Source organism: Cladophialophora bantiana (assembly GCF_000835475.1).
Source record: "Cladophialophora bantiana CBS 173.52 unplaced genomic scaffold supercont1.2, whole genome shotgun sequence".
NCBI classification, from domain to species: Eukaryota; Fungi; Ascomycota; class Eurotiomycetes; order Chaetothyriales; family Herpotrichiellaceae; genus Cladophialophora; species Cladophialophora bantiana.
The window spans coordinates 1,001,136-1,023,207 of NW_015971576.1; the positions used below are offsets into that span (position 1 = coordinate 1,001,136).

At 51.2% G+C, this 22,072-nt stretch overlaps 8 protein-coding genes across 8 annotated transcripts; 4 read left to right on the forward strand and 4 right to left on the reverse strand.

Annotated features, from left to right (window-relative positions):
* Positions 1–318: 318 nt before the first annotated feature.
* Z519_01368 (phosphonoacetate hydrolase) lies at positions 319–2,293 on the forward strand (the record flags this gene model as incomplete). Its single annotated transcript, XM_016759125.1, has 3 exons — positions 319–747; positions 822–984; positions 1,056–2,293. 3 exons carry the CDS (start codon positions 319–321, stop codon positions 2,291–2,293), a joined length of 1,830 nt encoding a protein of 609 aa, XP_016624453.1.
* Positions 2,294–2,317: 24 nt separating this feature from the next.
* Positions 2,318–4,470, reverse strand: Z519_01369 (uncharacterized protein; the record flags this gene model as incomplete). Its single annotated transcript, XM_016759126.1, has 3 exons — positions 2,318–3,327; positions 3,421–4,019; positions 4,235–4,470. 3 exons carry the CDS (start codon positions 4,468–4,470, stop codon positions 2,318–2,320), a joined length of 1,845 nt encoding a protein of 614 aa, XP_016624454.1.
* A 927-nt stretch (positions 4,471–5,397) lies between these two features.
* Z519_01370 (uncharacterized protein) lies at positions 5,398–6,988 on the forward strand (the record flags this gene model as incomplete). The annotated part of the gene is made up of 5 exons (XM_016759127.1): positions 5,398–5,680; positions 5,733–6,009; positions 6,033–6,188; positions 6,240–6,369; positions 6,422–6,988. The coding sequence occupies 5 exons, from the start codon at positions 5,398–5,400 to the stop codon at positions 6,986–6,988; spliced, it is 1,413 nt and encodes a 470-aa protein (XP_016624455.1).
* A 367-nt stretch (positions 6,989–7,355) lies between these two features.
* On the reverse strand, positions 7,356–8,096 carry Z519_01371 (uncharacterized protein; the record flags this gene model as incomplete). The annotated part of the gene is made up of 1 exon (XM_016759128.1): positions 7,356–8,096. One exon carries the CDS (start codon positions 8,094–8,096, stop codon positions 7,356–7,358), a length of 741 nt encoding a protein of 246 aa, XP_016624456.1.
* A 1,381-nt stretch (positions 8,097–9,477) lies between these two features.
* Positions 9,478–10,906, forward strand: Z519_01372 (uncharacterized protein; the record flags this gene model as incomplete). Its single annotated transcript, XM_016759129.1, has 2 exons — positions 9,478–9,669; positions 9,725–10,906. The coding sequence occupies 2 exons, from the start codon at positions 9,478–9,480 to the stop codon at positions 10,904–10,906; spliced, it is 1,374 nt and encodes a 457-aa protein (XP_016624457.1).
* A 390-nt stretch (positions 10,907–11,296) lies between these two features.
* Z519_01373 (uncharacterized protein) lies at positions 11,297–12,272 on the reverse strand (the record flags this gene model as incomplete). The annotated part of the gene is made up of 4 exons (XM_016759130.1): positions 11,297–11,415; positions 11,668–11,881; positions 12,065–12,181; positions 12,246–12,272. The coding sequence occupies 4 exons, from the start codon at positions 12,270–12,272 to the stop codon at positions 11,297–11,299; spliced, it is 477 nt and encodes a 158-aa protein (XP_016624458.1).
* Positions 12,273–12,878: 606 nt separating this feature from the next.
* Positions 12,879–15,141, reverse strand: Z519_01374 (uncharacterized protein; the record flags this gene model as incomplete). Its single annotated transcript, XM_016759131.1, has 3 exons — positions 12,879–13,046; positions 13,107–15,057; positions 15,119–15,141. The coding sequence occupies 3 exons, from the start codon at positions 15,139–15,141 to the stop codon at positions 12,879–12,881; spliced, it is 2,142 nt and encodes a 713-aa protein (XP_016624459.1).
* Positions 15,142–15,689: 548 nt separating this feature from the next.
* Z519_01375 (uncharacterized protein) lies at positions 15,690–21,608 on the forward strand (the record flags this gene model as incomplete). Its single annotated transcript, XM_016759132.1, has 1 exon — positions 15,690–21,608. One exon carries the CDS (start codon positions 15,690–15,692, stop codon positions 21,606–21,608), a length of 5,919 nt encoding a protein of 1,972 aa, XP_016624460.1.
* Between the last annotated feature and the right edge of the window lie 464 nt (positions 21,609–22,072).

Consider the following 22,072-nt stretch of genomic DNA (forward strand, 5'->3'; position numbering starts at 1 on the left):
ACTGTTCAAACGGAAGCCCGAATCCCCACCGACTCGCTCTGGTGCCACCGTACGCAGATCGCTCTAGGCAAAAGAACTCGATCTTCAATCCGGGGTGACAGGCGGTCATCGGTGACCTGCCGACCCGCTCTTCGATTTGAGCGCGTCGGACAGAGTGTAGAGAGAGACAAATGATCTCCAAATTGAGTGCAAACCCAACTCAAAACATCATAATTTTCTCAACTTTCAAAACTCGATCTGAATATCAGTCGAATCGGATTGTCCATCAATTCGACAACACGAATTGGAGCGCCGAACAGATAGACAGAAAGAGCCAAAATGCTCCCCTCCGTCGAGCGCCACGCCCGCGATTGCGTCAAAGAACTCTTTCAGTTCATAGCCGCCCAAGGGAAGGGCGACTACCTGGGCGAGCACGTATCCCAGCTTGAGCACACCCTGCAGGCCGGTCAGCTTGCAGTTCAAGCAGGTGCAGACGACGACACCGTGCTGGGTGCTTTGCTGCACGATGTCGGTCGATTCATCCCTGCAGCGGAGAAAATGCCCGCCATGATCGCTGCAGACGGAGTCTTCGTCGGACGCGAAAGCCACGAGATCTTGGGCGAGAAATACCTCCGGAGCCTTGGATTTAGCGAACCAATCTGTCAAATGGTCGGTGCGCATGTCATGGCAAAACGATACCTGACGGCCGTGGATAAAGATTATTACAACGGCTTAAGTCAGTCAAGTAAGACAACTTTGAAATTCCAGGTGCGTGTTCCTCAGATGTCAGCGCTCAATCACCAAGACCAGTACACTGCTGGTCTCAAGACTAAAACCAAGAGCAGGGCGGTACCTTCACTCAAGAGCAAGTCATTGAAGCCCAGAAGGATCCTCTTCTAGAGGCCAAACTGACCGTTCGACGTTGGGACGACATGGCAAAGGTGCCCAACATGGTGACACTTCCACTCGAATATTACGAACGAATGGCAACCAAAAGCCTGCTCGGTGAGTGTCATAGGCCATGGCCCCCGCACTCCCCAGGGACGCAAGGCTAATCTCGTGGATGTACTCTGTAGAGTCGCGATCTGCCTTTGAGCTGCACGGAAGAAAATACAAGCTTCCCGAAAGACCCACTGTGGTGATCTGTGTTGACGGCTTTGATCCCGAATATTTGGAACAAGGAATCTCTGATGGCAGGATTCCTAATATGGCCAAGTTCGTCCAATCAGGCTTTGCTGCAACCGCAAAATGTGCCATGCCGGCATTCACTAATCCCAACAACGTCTCCATTATCACCGGGGCACCGACCTCTTTACACGGCATCTCGGGGAACTTCTTCCTCGACAGGACCACTCGAAAGGAGGAAATGATTGTTGATGACACATTGCTTCGGGGGTCGACCATCCTGGAGCAGATATCGAAGCGAGGCGTCCGTGTGGCTGCCATAACAGCAAAAGACAAGCTGAGGGCAATCATCAATCACGGCTTGAACTGTTCACGGGGAGACATCTGTTTTTCAGCCCAATATGCTAGCAATTGTTCCCTTGCAGAAAATGGCATCTCCGATGTTGAGAGGTGGCTGGGCATTCCCGCGCCTGACCAATACTCAGGAGACCTATCTTTCTTCGTGCTTAAGGCGGGCATTAAGCTGCTTGAGGAAAATCGGGCGGACTTGTTCTACCTGACACTGTCGGATTATGTCCAGCACAAATATGCCCCTGGAAGCAAGGAAGCAAATGCTTTCATGTCGACAGTTGATGAATGCATTGGACGGTTGGTTCAGTTGGGCGCTTCTGTCGTCGTTACTGGAGACCACGGAATGAGCGACAAGTGCAAAGACGACGGTACACCAAATGTTCTCTTCGTTGAAGAGGAGCTGGATCGCAAGTTTGGAGGAGGTTCCTCCAGGGTCATTTGCCCAATCACAGATCCCTTCGTTCGCCACCACGGCGCACTGGGCTCTTTTGTGCGAGTGTACTTGAACCGACCAGACATTAACATCGAAGACGCACTGACATACTGTCGAACCTTCCCTCAAATCGAGCTAGCTCTTGATGGAGCAACAGCAGCTCAAATGTTCGAGATGCCCCTCGACCGTGAAGGAGATATTGTGCTGGTCTCCAAAGAGAATGCCGTTCTCGGAAGTCGGAAGGAAGAACATGCGCTCGACGACTTACGAGACCATCGACTTCGCTCTCACGGAGGCCTTTCCGAGCAACCAATCCCTCTGCTAAGATCTCTTGCTGTCACTGGTAGAGCCAAAGACCGAGAGTGGAGGAATTTCGATGCCTTCGATCTGGCTCTTAATCTGTGAGAGGGTGTCTGCCACACAATGTTGCTATTGGTGATGAGAAAATCCAAGCTCTGGGTCAAAATTCAGGTCACCGCTTGGCGAATACAGAAAGTCATAATTCTCAAGGAACAGGGCGTCTGTAGGGCTGAGCCACTGGTTGGCTGGGTCGAAAGGAGCTGGTGGACCTGGCACGGCCTTGGACTGCGCCGGAGCTACTTCCTGGCCGGAGAACCGATCCAACAGCTTTCGTGCACTGCTCGCAATACTAGTCAACAGATGGCGCGGGTGCATCTTACTTGCTATATTATTCAAGACGGTCGCCAGAACATCCAAAGTCTCGGCAATTCCGGCCTTGTCAACTCGGAGGTTTGCAGGATTCTTGATAGTAATTTTCAGGAGGAAGACAAAGGCGAAGGCGATCATTGTATCAAAGTATGCCGGAAGTCCATGCAGGCATGACTGGATCTCCTGATCTGCCGCGATGACTTGCAGGATCGAGGTTGCTGAATGTACCGCACTCGTCGCGAATTCCTCTAGGTCAGGATCCAGCTGGAGATGCTCACCTCCGGCAACTGGCGCCCTTCTGAAGGCATGAGAGCAGAGAAACAACTTCGCAAAGTGATAATGCAGACCTACTCCCTTACGAGGGTAGTTGCCCACGCACTCATTGAAATGGAATCGCTCATTCCAGTCAGCTCGCCAAGTGTCCAAAGCAATACTCAATCGGCGGAGTTGAGGGATCAATTGATCCGACAAATGTGCTTCGGGGTCTAGGCTAAATTGATCGAAGACGCGCGTGCTGATTGTCCAGATTTCTACCTGGCTGACAAGGCGAGCATCATCCTCGGTTGCAAACTCTGATTGGAGAAATTGACTTGGAGGGGTGATTGTGGTGAAATCCCTTGTTAAAGGAGGTCTCCCGTAGCAGATTGAGAAATGGTGGTCGCAAACGAATACGAGATAGTATAACCGAGTGCGCAGATAACAGGCCCGTTTTGTGTGAGGAGCTTTGGGTATACAGCGGTGGAGGTTCAGTTCTCCCGCAAGACGAGCAGCTGTCCATGGCATCAGGGGTCAGCACAGGGTTCTTGGGACGTTGACAGCATGCGGTCACTTGCCTGCCCCAACAAGTGTCCACGAAATGTCACTTAACCAGAAAGCACCAATGCAAAACCCGCGGACGTCATCATGATTGTTCTTCTTGGAAAACATCTTCGAGCATGCCAAACTGACAAAGTGCTGATAGCAAGCGTGATATAAATTGGACGGGGTATGAAGGGCTCCCACGGCGCAGATGGCAGCCGTTAAGAGCGGTGAGCTTTTCCGAACGCTGGCCAGAGAATCATGCTCGGCCAAAATCCTGTACAAGAAGTGATCGAGGCGGCGCGCATACAGTCGGAAGAACGCTTCGGCATCGTCAAGCGTGATGATTCCTTGATCCACGATGTCGAAGCTGTCAACCAAGGCCTGACGAGCCACTCCTGGCGAGGCATCTGATACTTCCGACACACAAGACGCCGGTACCACTCCCGGCCCTCTGTTGAGATCCATCACGACTTCCCAGCCTGGCTCCGTCGGCTGAGGCTGTTGGGTGGTCATGATGGCATCCGGTTGGGTTGGAAGTTGCGCAACAGGAGTCTTCGGGGGAGCATAGACGGTGGCATTTTGGATGCCACCACACTGCTGGTTGAGCCGACCGACAGAATCTTCTAGCATGCGCAATTTCTCTTCGATGTTGGCTTTCCATCTGCTGACCGTCAGCCTTGCTCGCGCAAGCTTGTACCCAATTGGCGGAGAGAAAGCGGTGCCAGTCCCCGTCCATAGGGTTTCACAACTGCTCTGTCGGCAATGTCGAGCATGCTGCAAAACGACAGCTTCCGTGTTATTGCAACCATTGATGTGGGACTGGCCCATGTCCGTCTGTCCAAAGGGCTTGCGAAGGGGTATGTAACTTGGACTCACGCTACGTCGCTTTCAAGGAGCATTTGCAAACTCCGATTGACGACACATGACAGCCCTCGTTTCTTACATCTGGTGCAGGGTGGAGCACCATCTCCCATATGGCATTTGATCTTCTGTTTCCGACAAGACACGCAGGCTGTGATTTTCCGGCTGATGTCGATAGGCTTGCGGTCGCCGAAAGAGTCTCGAAGAGCCTGCACGGCCGATGAGCCGGGGTCGCTGGGGCTCGTCGCCATGGTCACCGCCGGTGTTTGCAGGCAGTGGCAGTTGTGACAAGGAGAGAAGAAGGAACGTCGCCTCGATCGCCGGAGGGTTGATGTCGTGCTTCTCCGACCAATGGCGGCGCGGGGAAATGCTGACGTGATTGGGTCCCGCTCTTTTGCGGCACCGATGGGCATTAATACCCCTTATGTATTGGCATTACAATAATTTCATCGATATACTCATAGAGTTGTGGTTGTAAACATTGTCTTTACATTTACTTCCTCCTGCCTCACCTGTGTCCACGTGGAGGGATTGATGGCCAGCCGTTTCCCGCTCATCTCAACGGTCTCCTTTTTCTTTGCAACTCGGCCCAGTCGGCGGGTGGCTGCCCTACTCTTTGCCTCTAACGCTTGACAAGGATCGAATATTTGCAGTATCCTTCTCCGGCCTTGCGGTCTTCGTCCCAGGTGCCGGGAAGAAGTCAACGGGGCGTGTTCAGACCTCATTGACACTGTGTGAGATTGTCTTTTCAAGGCACATTTGCACGTGGTTGACTGGTGTCCATCAATTCGTTATGCAGCTTCTAAATCATGTCAGATAACGTCTATTATAGAGAAAGAAGTCTCGAAGGATATACAGCGAGCGCGGTCTTGGCCCGAGATCTGTGCGAAGTCTTCAGTCCGGTAGGGGTTCCTCGAAAAGATGTATATTTACAGCGATGGCAACGAGGTTGAGCTAGGAAATAACCACCAACCCCAATCCCTAACTCAAGCTACCTCATTAAATTCCCGTCATTCTCATCATGTTCAACACAGCGTCCAGCTTCTCCTTTCTGAAATTTCTGGTGGTTGCGGGTGTTGGTCTGTTTGGTGATGGGTACCTGAACCTGAGCATTGGGCTTGGTCCTTCCCCCTTTTCCAACTTATGTCTACCATTTGCTGATCCTTGCAGCTGTCCCCATGCTCGGATATCTCTACTTCCAAGATGAGAAGAACACGGTTCCTACAGTCCCGGCGGATACCATCAAAGCATCGCTCTCGATGGGCATGATTGTGGGTCAAATTGGATTCGGAATCTTTGGTGATGCCCTGGGCCGTCATAGCATCTACGGCAAAGAGCTCATGGTGACAATACTTGGTACCTTCTTGGTTGTCTTGATGCCATGGAAGGGCTTCTCGCACCACGATGTTATTGCGTGGATGTCTGTGTTTCGGATGGTGACGGGCATTGGGATCGGTGGAGGTAAGCAGTGAAGAAGATCATTTTGACAGTACCGATATCTTACCTGCCGCAGACTATCCAATGACCTCGGCTTTGTCCGCCGAACATAATCCACTGCGCTCTCGGGCTAAACTTGTGCTCGCAGTCTTCGCCTCTATCGGTCTTGGGGGTATGACTGTTGGCATAGTCTACCTTGTCCTTCTGGCAGCCTTCAAGTCGTCTGTCAACGACAACATATACCACCTCCAATGGGTGTGGAGGTTATTGTTCGGCATCGGGCTTATTCCCCTCATCATCACTCTCTATTTCCGTTTAACTATGCCTGAAAGTAAGCCCTATCGACAATGTGAGTATACCGTCTGCCTCTTGTAAGGTATCCGCTTATCACGATAGATGTTGCCGAGGAGACGTCTCTTAAGAAGGACGGCAAACGAGGTCTTCGTGAGCAATTCCGAGATTTCAAGGTGTATTTCTCGGAATGGAAGCACGCAAAAGTCCTATTCGCCGTCAGCATGTGCTGGTTTCTCTTGTAAGCCAACCATTCTCCACGCCCAGGTACCATGTACTGACGGAGGGTAAGCGACATTGCTTTCTACGGAGTCAACCTCAACCAGAGCATTGTACTGTCGAGAATTGGCTATGGCAAGGGACTCACCCCATGGCACACCCTCTGGAATACTGCTGTTGGCAATATCATCGTAGCGGCTGCGGTAAGACGGACCCTCTCCGTTGGTGAGAATTATAGGTTGACCTTTGGGAAAGGGATACCTCCCCGGTTACTACATCGGAATATTCTTGCCCGACTGGGTCGGCAGAGTGAAGCAACAATTCTACTGCAGTGTTGTCGTCGCTGTCCTGTATGCCATTTGGGCAGGCGTGTCCAATCATAGTTCAACCGCCGGATTGGTGACACTATTCACACTGTCCCAATTGTTCCTCAACATGGGACCAAACTGTACAACCTTCCTTATGCCGGTTGAGGTCTTCCCGACCCGAGTCCGGGGCACTGCGCATGGTATCGCAGCAGCTTCGGGAAAGGCGGGCGCCGTGGTGACTGCCTTTTCTTTTGGTTCGCTCACGGACGCTATTGGACTGCCTGCTGTTCTCGGTATCCTTGCTGGGATCATGTCTCTTACCGCCCTATGCACATTGTTGATTCCCGAAACCAAAGGCCGTACCCTTGACGAGATCGAACAGGGCGTCATCTATGGCGTCAAGGGCAGCACCGATAGCGTCACGTCGAGCGAAGGCGCATCTCCGATGTTGGAAGGGAGAACAAAGGTCCATGTGGACGCCGATGGCAAGCGCAAGGACGTTGAATCGATGTGAGAGACTGCCAGACGAGAAACCGACCAGTCTAGATGATTAGAGTGGCGAGCGAGGAGGGAAGCCGAAAGGTTTCGTTCTCTGTTGACCATGGGAGGCATACTTCTAGATCTCACTGTCATTACCATAGAAGAAAAGTTGTCACTAGACATACGCGAGGCAAATGGGTCAGCTGTAATATTTCTAGTCCGCTGGGTTATGCGGTTAACGGTGCTGGTTGTTGCCGGGAAGAGCCTTTGGACATCAGCCATCTCTGCCCCAAATTCAATACGACGTCCCACCTGCCCGACGAAGGAGCAATAGGCGTCGGTTAGTGAGGACTGTGTCGAGCCCCAATCCCACCATGATCAGCCTGTGATGCTAGAGACTCTCATACCATTTCATAATCATCTTCCATCGAGGTCAACGACATGGCATCGATCACTTCTTGCTCCGAGATGATGCTGAAGTCATCCCCGTCTCCAGTGTCGTAATAAGACTCGATGAGTTTCCTCTCCCAGGAACCGTCAACCTCATCAAGACTGGACTCATCGGGAATCCCTTCAAAGTGACGTTCACCGTCGAGATCAACAAAGAGAGGCGGCCGCTCGCCACTATCATTAAAGACTTCATCGGCCTCCTCGCGCCAGAAGTCTTCCAGCTCCCAATCAACAATGTCAACATCATCGTCCGCTGCTAGCGACTTGCCATCTTCAACGGCAAAATCAAGATACCTGGCTTTTTGTCTCGTCCTTCTGCCCATCTCCAGCTCGTTCCACTTCCAGCAGTACTTCTCCCTTATTCTCCTTCCCTTGTGGTGTCTACGGTCAAGCGGCCAGATGTCCACGTCTCGGTCCAGCCACATGTCACGCTTTGTCCACGTTGACACCTTCATGTCAGTGGCGTCTGTGACTAGTGGAGCGCAGCTTGCGAGTACGTTGAGGTTGGGATAAAAATAGGTTCGAGGGTATCTGGTTACAGAGAGATATTGTTGGTCGACCCAGCTGGGGTGCACGCCACGATATCCATAATATTTGGCGGATTGCTTTGAGAGTCGGTTGCTGATGCGTCTCTGAGACCGCAGATCTTTGTACGTCTCAGCATAGATGGAATCCTGAGTGCTGCGTGGCATTGTGGTATACTGTTCTCGGTTCGTTTCGTGAACACGCCTTGGGGTTCAAAAAAAGAGGGTAAGTAGTTGGTAATGGGGGGTTGAAGGGGGGTGCCTTTGAGCTCCGGGGAAAGGGAGTCGATTCTGTACGGTATTCTCGAGAAACCCTTGGATAGACCGCGAGACTATTTATACCTTACCCTTCCATCCCAACTAATGACTCACTATTGGCGTCCTCATGGGAGGATGAGACTCAGCCTTGCGGAAGTTGGTCAGGGGTCTTCAACGTCATTGGTGAGAGGCGCAGACCCAGCTAGCCCAAGTCAATGCGGGGATCCCGGCGTCCCGCTGGAAATGGCTCACTAGGCTGAAGGGGCTGAGCAAAAAGGGGCACACCTTTGACATGTGGCCGCTGACAGGTCAGGCGTAGCTGTTGGAGGTACACAGGAGGCACTCGGGGCGTGACTCAGTGAGAGCATAAATTGGTAGGCCACACGGAAGTGCTCCAAATGCTTTCAGTGCCGAGGGAGAGGTATCGGCGATGTTGCAATCAATCCAAAACGAACCATCGCTGTCTTTTGTATGCATGCTGGCTTGTTTCGTGAGTCCACAAATTGTGGAGTTGTTCGAAGGCTTGCATAGACCTCATGCCGTGATCTCTTCCAGCTAAGGTCAGATTTGGGCCCTACCCTGTTCACGACTTCGGCTTGTGTGCAATATCAGGCCTGATCTGACCCGAGCCCGTAGTCTCTCGATAACTGTCTAGTGATCTCCAGGAAGCCATTTTCAAGCCTAGTGAGCCTTCTTCGAAATGCTTCACTGTGGGAGACCTCGCCCTGCCACGTCAGATTTTCCTGTTGGTTGCAAGTGACAGTTAGTATCGCAGGGAATGGCGTTGGTGAGTTCGGTCAGTTTGTCGAGCATAGCACTGCTAAGGTTTCTCAAAATATCGTGGCCACCTTCTGAACGTCGCACCCGGTTGTCGTTTTGATAGAACCTCCTTTCCTCCACGTCTTTTGCCCAACACGCCTGCATGTGATGGAGACATCGTCTAGGAGCAGTCTTGAAGAGGTGGTAAGGAGGGAATAAAGGCAGGTCCATGGGTGAATCTGACTGCCCGGCAAATCCACACTCTCTAGGGGAGCATGATTATTAAATTTGCCATGTCGTTTCCATACGTATTTGTTTCAGGAAATGCACAGAGCCTGTAATCACCTCGAGTTTCGCGAGTTCTGTACTGAACTTACCGACTGGAACATTGCGCATGGTGGCTCAATGCTTCACCGCTGCGCTTCTTATCGATAAGAAAAGTTGTCTCTGGCTCCTCTCTCGAATTATCCCCATTATAACTGCACCAGCCCGCATTGCTCCTCGTCAACAATCTAGGACCAAGAGCAAGACCATGGCCAAAGCAAGAAAAAAGAAGAGGACTCATGTGCCCAACAACAATGCCCCCGGAAAGCCGGGACAGACTAGTCGACGGCCCAAGAGTATGGTTATCCGCATGGGCGCAGGCGATGTCGGGTCCAGTGTGACACAACTGGCGAGAGATTTTCGAGCAGTGATGGAGCCAGATACTGCAAGTAGGCTGAGAGTGAGCAGACTCGGTAGACCGGCCTCGAGAACTCAGTGCTAACATCTTTACTCAGGAACGGCGAGCGAACAAGTTAAAAGACTACACCGCTATGGCTGGACCTCTAGGTGTAACGCACCTCTTCCTCTTCTCCCGCTCAAAATCCGGTAACGTCCACCTCAAAATTGCACTTACTCCTCGCGGACCAACCCTCACTTTCCGAGTCGACCGTTACGCCTTATGCAAAGACATAGCAAAGGCCCAGAAACACCCTCGCGGAGGAGGGAAAGAATATTTGAATGCACCGTTGTTGGTTATGAACAATTTCACCTCTCAAGCAACCGAAGATTCCAAAGCCAACCCTATCAAGAAACAGCTCGAATCTCTCACTACTACTGTATTCCAATCCATATTTCCTCCCATATCCCCGCAGACTACCCCTCTCAGTTCAATACGAAGGATTCTGCTATTAAACCGCGAGCCTCAATCTGATGGTACATATATAATCAACCTCCGCCACTATGCAATCACAACCCGCCGAACAGGTGTTTCAAAACGAGTCCGCAGGTTTGATCCAAGCGAACAGCGTCTACGAGAAAAAAAGTCGGGAGCGCTGCCGAACCTGGGCAAACTGGAGGATGTAGCAGACTACATCCTGGACCCATCTGCTGGGGGTTACACGTCCGCCAGTGAGACCGAACTGGATACCGATGCTGAAATTGAGGTTCTAGAAACCACCACTCAGCGTGTCTTGAGCAGGCGAGAGCAACAAAGACAACAGCAGAAACAAAAGCAACAGCGGAATGGAGAAAAAGATGCGGACACGACGATGAAAGAGTCCGGGGAAAACGGGGGGTCTTCCAACGTAGAAAAAAGAGCCGTCAAACTTGTGGAACTCGGTCCCCGCATGCGTCTCCGCATGGTCAAAGTGGAAGAAGGCATTTGCGAGGGACGGGTCATGTGGAACGAATTTGTGACCAAGACCCAAGAGGAGGAGAAGGCTTTGGAGGAGAGATGGGAGAAGAAGCGGCAGGAGAAAGAAGCAAGGCGGAAAGAGCAGAAGGAGAATATTGAGAGGAAGAAGTTGGCCAAGAAGAATGCCAAAATTAATGCAGGCAAGAGTGACGGTGGTGAAGGCGATGAAAATGACGCCGACGAAGCAGAAGAGGAAGATGAATGGGACAGCGATGACATGGAGGATTGGGATGACGAGATGGACGACGTCGCCGAGGAGAACGAAAACGCAAATGAGGAGTAGTGTTGTCTTTCATTGTTGCATGCTAGAGACGGCGCCGCCTTTCGCATCAGAACTGACTGCTCATCCGCTTGAGCTTTAAAAGGCGGCCTTTGGTGCCCCTGATAATATCGCCTTTGATGCGTCTGTGCCGCGTGCATGCATGCCCGCTAGCTCTTTCTTCGATCATTGATCATTGCGCTCGCCTCGTAACTATCCATACAATCACCATGCCCCGCCGTGTCCGATCGTGTCGCGTGTGTCCTGTCGACAGGTTCCGTTGATCACGTCAATCATTTCCACATGACGTCCATCCCAGACTGGCGGTCATGATTTTGCGCAATTCCGGCGAGAAAAACAGTATCCCCCTTCTGCCGAGATGGACTGCGAGTAAAAAGGTAACTCGGGAAGGGTTCATTTCTTCGCCGTCGCATAGCGCTTGACCCACTCACGGGCCTCCTTCTCATACGCGGCGCGGTCATTGCGATACTGGTCGGCGATCTTGCCCTCGACAGCGTCCTCTGGGTTTGGTTCTAAAAGCAACAGGAAAATAACAGCGGGTTAGTACTGATGAATCGAGATTGAAACATCCATTTGACGCCGCTGCCGTGACGAACCAGGCCGACAACCCGACCTAGGCAGGCTCGCACATCTGTGGCGAGGGCAACAGGTGATTGATAAAATACATGTGAAATGCTTTGCCGAAAGGTCATGCAAGCAGAAGGACAGGAGGTAGATAATTCAAGGGGGGGTCGCAAAGCGCAACATTCCAGCGTCAAACGTACCTTTCAACAGCTGGCGAGCGAACTCCAACACCGCGGCGATTCTGGTGCTGGGCTTCCACTCGGCCTCCCTCAACATGCCCAAGCACATGGTGCCAGAGTTTGGGGGGGAATCGTTGGAGATGTTTGGGTGGTAGATCTTGGTGGTGAAGGTCACGGTTGGCGGTTTGAATGGGTAGTTGGGCGGGAGGGTCAAGGAGAGATTGAAGAGGTAGCCCTGGACATGGAAAGAAGGGTGGAGACAGGTCAGTAAAGGATCCTCTTTTGTTTCCCTGTTTGTTTGACTTGTGTTCTTTGATATCCGAAGTAGCAGACCGGACAGCCTTACTGTGGAGAAGGCCCAAGATCCTGCGCTAGGGCCAAAACGGAGTTGCGTGGGAAAGAATCGAGATAGACTTACAGCATATGGCGATCCAGCTGGTCCTTCCATGGTGACCTTCCATTGGAAGAGATCTGCTTCATCCGCCAAAGCGACCGTGATTCCAGCAAGGGGAGACTTGGTGAAATCGCCCAATTCCTGACGCGCAACGTTAACTATATGCACAAGCTTGAATAGTCCTTGTCAAGCGTTCTTCTCTCACCTTGGTGATGCGCTTCTGGCTAGTCATGATGGCTGAAGTTGGGTGATCAGTCACAGGTGGGACTTATTCACAGCCTCCTCAGTGCCTGGCTCCTGTCGTTCCTCCTCAAGGCCGCAGGGAACGGGAGTTCGGCAACGGAATGCTTTGGGGATACAGGCTGTGAAAAGTCGGTGCGATCACGCAACAGATATGGGACGAAATCTCTGGTTTGGAGCAGAGGAAGCTGTTGGTTTGGGAGGGATGTTGATGGTCTCGGTCGAAGAACAATGGTCTGGCAATGATCAAGTGGGTTATTTGCACCGCAAAGGCAAGTGATTGACCGTGCTAGAATGCTTCGGAGACGCATTCGGCGGCTACGCGCAAGAATTCACAGCAGCGACAGAAGGCCGTGTTGAGGGTGCCAAACCATGTTCGACATCAATTTCTTTTTATAGACCGTAGACACACGCCGCCCGGGCTAGACTTGTGGTCTTCATTCTACCTGATCCCCTCTCCATCTGAGTCTGACAAGACGCCGCCGCTGGGAAGTCGCTCAGGAGCAACAACACAAAGAATATCCGATTCCCCCGGCTCCTTCATGTACAAAGACGATTTACCTGACATGATTGATTGCCCCCGTAACCCAGCCATCATTCATCCATCCGTGCCACTGCTTCTAAAAGTGACACACAAGCGACAATATTCGTGAGTCAGATCTAGGACATGCTGTGGGAGGTTGGTGCTTTGTACGATGGAGCGGATCTTGACGGCCCCTTCTTCCTCAATGAGCTTCCGTATCGAGTAGAAGAGTTCGGGCGAAAACTGGTCATGTCAAGTCAGCATCGGGGTCGAAACTCATTCGGTGCTAGTAAGTTTCCTCACCTCTGAATACCACCGGTATTGCCAGGTGATGAGTCGAATCAGGCATGCCAGTATGTTCCTCGTGTCACCTTTCTTCTCGTACATTCGCAAGATACCTCTCATAGCCTTGGGTGAGAACCGGATGTTCAAACATTGTTGATATGCTTCCAATGCCTCGTTTGTATGATGCAGCCGCTCAGCAAGGTCTCCCAGGATCTCCCACTCCGCTGCTGATTTCTTGTACTGCATTTGTTGTTGGCGGTATTGTCCCATTTCCGTTCGCCATATCGTGTAGATCCGGAGGTCTTCATACAGCACCATGAAGAGATTGTCGAGCCACCTCTCACACAGGCGTTTGTTCTGGAATTGTGGATAATGTGTATGAGACATATCTGGCTCATCGCTGCCCGACTTGACTTCCTCCGCTGCAATTGTTGGCACTGGTTTCTCCATTGATCGATGCGCCTTGATCTCTGCATTCTCGTTGTTTTCGTCGACACCGCCGTTTAGCGTGGGCGCAGTAGAAGAAGATCCATCGAGAATCTTCTCCTCGTCAAGCTTCTTTGGCTCTTCTACGCCGGAGCCATCGTCCGAGTTGTCGTCTTCGTCTGCTCCGTTTTCCTTTGATTTCGAGTGGCCATTCGGTGTCCCGGACAGGGCGATTGTGCTAGCATTCTTGCTAGTGGGTATCTTCGGGGTCACCTGGTGCTGCTTTTCGGACCGGTATTCTTCTTCCATCACAAAGACCTGACTGCGCGTCTTCAGTAGTGTGTCCCATCCGATGGCTGCAGCGATTCGTGTTAGCAAACTGTATGCCTTCAAAAAGGTCCCCTGATACGTGGCCGCCTGCAGTTTTCGTAACGAAACATGAACTTGATCATATGGCTCTCCTTGCCTGGGCTGTCCCTCGTCGATCTCGTCTAGTGCGCTCTCCGGTAAGATTGGCAGGAGCACGCGACTTGGTTCAGGCATCCTAGGTGAATCCTTATCCTGGTATGAGAACATGGGACAGGAGTTCAAGGTCAGCAAAGCCAAATCCCACTGCTCTAGGTCAACATAAACCTCTGCCAATCGAGCCCAGGTGCTGAATTCACTGGGGGCGGCTGTGACTCCTTGCTTGGCTAATTCCAAAGCCATTTCGCCCTCGCCTTTGCTCTGGCAGAAGGCGGCTTGGCAGTCAAGAAGTGCGTAATCCATAGGCACATCCTGTAATGAATCATGTAGAAGACGCACGGCTTGGATCTCTTCGTCTCCATCCAGCAGTACTCGGGCCAGCAAGGACGACACTTCCACGTCCTTTGTCCGTAGCTTCTCGAACAAATTGATGCCTGACGCAAATCGTCCCGTTGTTCGTATGTACTTCAAGAGTCCTGCTGTAAGATGGTTTGAGACCACATTGGGGATCTGAATTTCCGGGTCCGAGCCAAGTTGACGGCCGCTGAAAAACAGTCTCTCCGCAGCTTCGAAGAATCGGTGCTCCAGCTCGGTGTTAATGATCGGATTGAATCTTCTGACGCCAATAATCTTCTTTATAGTGTCACCACTGCCATTGTCTGAATATGAATATGCCCGCAACACTGCGCAGAGAAATGTCTCCAGCCAGAGATTCTCTGTCGCGACTCTTCTGTCACCCCTTTCGTCCACACAGTAACTCTCCACGCTGCCCGGGATTTTGACCTCTACCCGCATGTCTAGATGCGAAAAAGCATTGTAGCAGCAGTAAAGCCCTGAAACCACCTTGTGCGTTTTGTCGACGGGATTGAATGTCAAGGTATTGACGTACGCCGCCAAGCTTGCAGAGGAGGATGCATCGATGCCGGTGACATGATGGTAAACGCCAGTTTGCTTGTTGCCAGCTTTGACACTCTGCTTGACGAGGTGAACAAGATCGGGAGGTCCCAATTCGCGCAGTCCTGGTAGACTTTCTGTGCGGGCGTCAACAGCGAGTCCGATTTCATCATCTTCAATGATCCTGCAACCAACTCGTTAGGCACGCCAACAGAAAAGAAATAGCATCCAGGAGAGGGACTGACTCTGGCACCGCCGGCGCAACCATGACGGCGCACCCTTGATGGGTGGATTGAACAATTAAATTGAGAACAGATTGATAAAGCTGACTTGACGAGACAATCCGCAAACCCTTTTGACTGAGGCCCTTGTCAGGATAGAGCCGATATGGACCCTGACGAGCACTGTCAAACAAAAGTCACAAAGCTCATATCACCACATGGAAATGGATGCTACGTGTCTCGTTCACGCTTGGGGGACTCTTGAAGGATCAATTGAGTGCATCTTCGGCAAGCTTTCCTAAATTAGACGTGCGACTTTCGCCTCGCGTTAAGTTCGACATTTAGACGCGTTGAAGGCAGACGAGACCTCGTCAAACATCGCTCTGATAACCATCTCACGACATCTTCACCGTCCCCCCAGGAAAATCACTGACCTTCTGTGCATGACATTGTTCATTATCCGAATCGTTGAGCCTGGTTCTTGAGGAAGGCGTCGGCATCTGTGTTGGATCTAAGATGACTGACGACCAACAACAGCTGAGTCGTTGCAAATCGATGTCGACAGAGGGAGACACCTTCTAGCATCAAAGTCATCATGTCTGGCTTTACCGCTCTTAACGTCGAACCTGAGGACACGTTTGAAGAGGAAATCGATGACACGAGAGAGATCCAGCTTGAAGAGGCCTTTAAACTTTATCAAAATGCCCTGAAACTTCATTCTCAAGGCCCCGAGTCCTTCCAAGAAGCCAAGGATGCTTACGACGAATTGCTGAAATCCGAAGTCTTCAAATACCCAGATGTGGTGTCAGACTTTCAACATGACGAACTTGACAATGAGGCGACAATAGCAGCCGCGCAGGCCGATGCCGGTGCCCTCTCCCTGCTCCCGAGCAGCGCCGCCGAATCTTCCGCAAGTTCAGTTCCTCAGCTTATTTATCTCGCCTTCAAGAACAGGGGTCAGTTTCTTCTAGATGTTGCCCGCCATCGACTCCCAGACCAGAGGCTCTCCCGGTCCGAGCTTTGTCAGTACTACGCCGAGTCCTGCAAGGAAAGCCTCGGACAATTTGCGCAAGCGCTTGAGCGCGATGACACCGATCTCGACTCTTGGAAGAAAGCTGCCCGCGTAGCGGAAGTTCTGTCCACCCTGCGAATAGCACGGTTCTGCTTAGAAAGTGTCCTAGCTGGTGAGGATGAGGATGGTGAACAAACCATCGACTTGTCAGGTCTTGATGAAGCCTTCGCAGCTGGTGAACTCGAAGAGGTAATCGACCTGGTGCAAGACGACCTTAGTCGTCTCCAAAGTTCAGACGCACGACCCAAGGACAGGCTTCTGAGTGTGTTGAAGAAATCGAATGACCCCTACCGATTCTTGCCGAAGCATACAGAAGTTCTCGAATATTTTGACGACAGATATCGTCCTCTGAGCTTCGCGGTGGGTCAAATTCTTCTACAACCAGCCTCGCCTGACCTCTATTCCCTGGGCAAAGAGATATTCAAGATCATCCAGAGCGTTCAAAGTGGCGCCTCCTCTCTCAGCAGTGCTACTATAACAAGAATAGAGCTGCCAGACCTGAACTCGACTGATCACGATGTCGAAATGGCTGCAGTTTCTGATAATACTGGCAACGAAGGCCGGGTGTCTGGCTCCGGCCAGGACAAAGCGTCGCAAAGTCCTGTCCAACCTCCAGCCGAGACGGGAACCCGGATCGAGTCACCAGCTGAAAAAGAATCGCCGCAAGATCAGGATGTGGCTGAATCGGGCGCGGCAAGACAACAAGAAAATGAGAAAATGGGAGTTCTCCTGGATGATACAACTGAAGTGCAACGTGCTGTTGCAGCACCATCGCGAAAGCGGTCTACAACAGCCGCTGGGAACGATGAAACTGAAGGACGAGCAAAAAGCAAAAGATTGCGAGCGAGGGAATCAATGGCTGACCTTACGGCCCAGGAGGATGAAGCCTCACATGAAGATCCTCAATACTTCCTGGACCAACTCGCTGTGTTCGAGCAGGCGGACCAAGTTGCACTCGATGCGGCAAACCCCCTACTCATTAAGCTCGGCATAAAGCTGTACCTGTCACCGAAGCAAGCCAAGCAAGCTTTTTGGACTGGCACCGTCGATGGAGAAGATTCCGAACGTTGCAAAGAAGACCTACAACTCTCTGCAGACCTTCGCTCGATCTTGATGAACTGGTCAGATGATAAGGGCTATGCCATCGTCAATGGTCATGGCAACCAAGATTTTCCTGAGAAAGCGACTGGCATGGCATTGTTCCTGCAACACCTCAAACCTGCCATTCCAAAGGAGATAGAGCGCCCCAGGGGCTCCGACAAATCCATATTGAGCTCCTTAATTGCTCTGCTCAATGCCGCGCCAACAAATATCTACGACGCGGCAACCTACTGGCTGTTTTCGGTTTGCACGAGCTCCAGCAAGAGGAGTAAGCGTTGCCCATCTCCATATTTGACTGAGAAATGGACTGTCGATATGAAACACCTGGTGGCTGAGTTGGCGCGCGCAATGGAAGAGTATTTATGGGAGCTCTTGCACCGACGCCTTTCGTACCTTTCCAAATTGAGCCTCGGGCGGGTCGATGGAATTGATTCGGAAGTACATTCAGTTGTCGAGCTCGTCGAGACTCTTTTCGAAATATTTCTCGATACCACCGCTACGGTTACCGATCTAGGTGGTGATTGTGATCACACAAGTCAAATCAGCTACGCAGACCGCTTGAAGAGGTGGTCAGGTCTGACCAGTGAATACATGCAGCTCTATCTCAACTCAGCTGCTCTTGGTAGGAGCGATCCCCTGATTCTGCGCTATATCTGGACGTCAGTTGCACACGTCAGACTGGACGACAATGCCGACAAAGGACATATTGTATCGTTACTCGGGGAACTGAAAATCTTATTAGAGAAGACAAATGCCGAGCCGGTCTTTCTTCCAAACAATACTGCGATGTCTGTCATCTCTGTGGCAGCCATTGATCGAGAGCTATCAGCTCTCAGTACGCGGGATTTCTTCACAAGTGTTTTCGACGATGATAACAGTGACCCCGTGGCGGTCATCGAGAAGTTGGAACCCATCCTAGAGCCAACCTCTAAATCTGAAGATGGGGACTCTGATTTCCGACACTCAACGCAGGCTGAGGAGCTCATCCAATTTCTTGAGTCCGGAGATGCGGCACTCAAGTTGTACCTTTGGAGACGTCTTCAAAACGCTTACACGGCGATTTCGTATACTCCCAAAATCGTGTCTTGTCTCCTCAGAGCGATTGAGACGATTGTTAAGGAATTGTGTACTAAGCGCCATCTGGAAGGAGAATCAAGTAGTCGGCAAATTTCGATGCTCAAATGGTTACATGATGCAGACGAGGTGATGATCAGACTGTTGACTAAAGTCCTCAATGATTCTAGCCCGTTTGAATGTGTTGACGCGGCCCATCTTCGTTCGTCATTGGAAGCAGTCTCAAGGCTTGTGAAGCTACTCTGCGGATTTGTCATCTATGAAGACTCAATACGCGTTGGTCAGTCTACGGCGCCTCAATTCAAAGCTGCGACTTCGACCAAGTTGTATGAGAAGAGCAAGGACCGGTTTAGAGAGATGCTTGTTCGAGTATGGACTCTGCAATATACGCTTCTAAAAGAGGCGACTGTCCAGGACCCTGTTCTCTACCCTCGGGCAGCAGACGACTTAGCAGAATACCTATGCGCGGTCCACAACTCCTTCGGTCTCCGGCAATACTGCAAACACGCCAACAAGTCCTTTGTGAAGCTGGTCAAATCCGAATTGGGGGGTCTCGCTACGGAACAGGACTATACCGCCGAGATTGCCCAGGTCTTCTTCGATCTCTATCAGCTTCGCTTTGCCAGTGGTATTGGAGATGTCGACCACGGCTGTCCGCCGGAAACCTTGGATAAGAAGACAGCTTGGTCCTTGATCCCGACGATCATGAAATATGCTAAGCGATTTAACGTCAAGGATCTGAACAAAAGCGAGCTCAAAGGCACAATTGACAAGATGCAGCAAGCTCTCGGAGTGATTAAAAGTCCACCACCGCTTCAGCAAAACAAGCGCATCATTTCTTCATATCTGAAGTCAATTATCAACGCAAATGATTTGTATCGGTGCATCCGAGGTATCGGTGATCTACCAACACGTATTGTACAAGCGGACACGCAGGTCGCGGCAAACAGTGGTTGGTACTTCATGCTCGGACATCTCACGCTTTCGAAATATAAGTCTATTAAGCGGGTTAACCCCACTCCCACCGACGACCTGGATATTGCTGCGATCTTCTTCCGTCAGGACTTGGACCACAACATTGAGAAATGGGAGACTTGGTATCGTTTGGCACAGGTCTATGAGGCCAAGATTGAAGACGACTTGATCTGGAATTCCACCAAACTCAACGAATCAAGGGGCGATATTGCTCTGCTGGAGCGTCAAGCGATCCACTGCTACATCATGGCTACTGCAGTAGCCCTGCGATCGGCTGATGACCGACTGGAAACTACAGAGAAGGTTGAGGACATGCTCAACGAGTTTGCCACTCTTTTGTATGCATCTTCTCGCCCCCCACTGAATATGGAAGCATTCAGGACCGACAAACATGTGCGTCACATGAGCAGCACTATTGACATGACAATGTCCAAGCAACCATATCACAAGCCTCTAGGACAATATGCCCTGTGGCATTTTGCAGCTTATCTTCTCAGCAGGAGGCTGACGGATCGACCGAAGTCATGGACATCCCACTACACGCGCGCGAAGTGTCTGTGGAAGATGTTCCAAAGTCCGGAGAATCACGGCCGTGTCTCTACGGAAGCCGTCCTGGATGCCATCATTGAGGCCGTCGAGGCTCTCCCTAAGAAAGAGAAGACCCATGAGCCAATCTTAGAGCCCCATTTTAAACTTGTATCGATTGTTCACAAGATGGTGAGAAGCCAAAAAATCACTCACACACAAGCCCACCAATATCTGCAGGTATCCCGGTATGCGCAAGGTGTGCATTTGTCCGAGGATGAAGAAGGAGTGGATTGGGTCCGATACATGCTGGAAATCTTAAAGAGGCTTGGGAATGCGGATAAGTCCAATTGGCATCATCGAATCACCGACCGTGCGGCGCATATCATTTACGACGAAGGGACGGATTTCGCGGCGCTTCTTGGCGCGAAGCATCAGTTTACGCAACAGATATTCACCAAAACCATGACAATGCAGGTTTGGAAGCCTGAGTTTGAACGGCCGGGACGTCATTACGTTTATACCGGCCGATACATCTCCTTCTTCGTGCACATTTTGGAGCAGCTCAATGACCGTGCGAGCTTGGACGCTCTGGTCCGCCGGATTCGGAGGAAGACAACCGATTTTCTCGATCATACCAAGGTCTGGGAGGAGGTGGCTACAACCTATGTGCGGCTTCTGAGACGGCACGGTAATATCCCCGAAGGTCGGGAACGAGCATTATTCGACGGCATGAACTATGAGGAATTCATTAAGAAGTCAGAAATGATGGAGAAATGGGCGCACGATCCCGATACTACCTCAGTATATTTGGACATCATGCGAGACGCCATCGACCTGAAACGCCTCAATAACAGTCTGATGAAAGGACCTATCATTGACGATCTCATAGGCGACTCTTACGCTTGTCTTTACAAAGAATTCCTCGAACAATTGCCGCCAGAAGAACAGCCCAAGCCACAGCATGCTGCCCTCCCACAAGGCACCTTCATCAACATGACGACGGATCTCACTACCAGTGGCGATGATGGTGCTGACCGTGCTCGTCTGAACGATATGCTCCGCGCTCAGGGCGACGGTGCTGCTGACGGACCATTGTCAGTGTCAATCTCTGCACCTATTGGACTTGGGCTGCAAAATTCGCCTACCCATTTCCCGGTCGTAAGTGGGCAACAAATTCCCGAGGTTCAGCGCGAGCGAGCCAGACCCGGACGTACAAAAACAGTCACCCGGCGTGAGATCCAGCGCAAAGCGGAAGCTGCCATTGTGAAGCCGCCACCAATCAAGACCCCAATCCTTTCCAAAACACCTGTTATTGCTGTGGAGGTGCCTTCAAAGGTGGAATCGGGACCAGACGCACCGATTAACAAACGGCTAACCGAGACGAAGGACGAAGATATGGACGGAAGCAGAACAAGTTCTAGGAGGGGCTCTATTCAAGACAGCGCCGACGAAGAAGCTGATGCAGAAGATTCGGGCAGTGAGCTGAGTGAGCTCGAAGATATGGATGATGAAAAGAAACACATGCTCGAGGAGTACGAAATATCCAGGGAGAATGTGGATGACGGAGGTGAAGATGCGGCAGAAGATAACGAAGGGGCAGAAGATGAAGACGAGGAAATGCATGATGCAGAGGATGAAATCGAGATTCAAGACTCTCAGGGAAATGTCGGCGATGTCGCAAGCGGAAATAAAGGAAGCCCCGACGATGATGAAGAACAGGAGTTTCATGAAGCACGACAGGAAAACAACGACACGGTGGACTAGGAACACCTGCTGACCACGAAATTTACTCGGCTTGAGATTGAAGCTGGACGGGAACAGGGTGTAGGAACTGCTATTTCGTTGGTTACTCTACCAGTATTGGAGACCTTGCGGCACGCGAGGTGATTATGGACGACACGTCCGTTTCTCGGCTGATAGCGATTGCTAAAAGTTAGAAAACAAAGAAAACAAAGAATAAAAAGAATCAAGGTGGAATCACCGAAATTCAAACTGCACATGACTTGACATGATCAGTCTGTTGCCTTCTTCATTTTGTCTGTTCCACAAGGCTCTGGTGTAGCCTCGTCTCGGGTGACATCATCCCGAAGTTCTTCCGAAATTTTTTATTTGAACACCCCCAAAAAGGCCGACTCGCCGAGCGTTGATCGCCATCGTCCACGCGCAAGCATTGTACGCTTCACCTTCTCTTCATGTTTGATGTCTTCCGTTGCTGCTGCTGTGCAAGA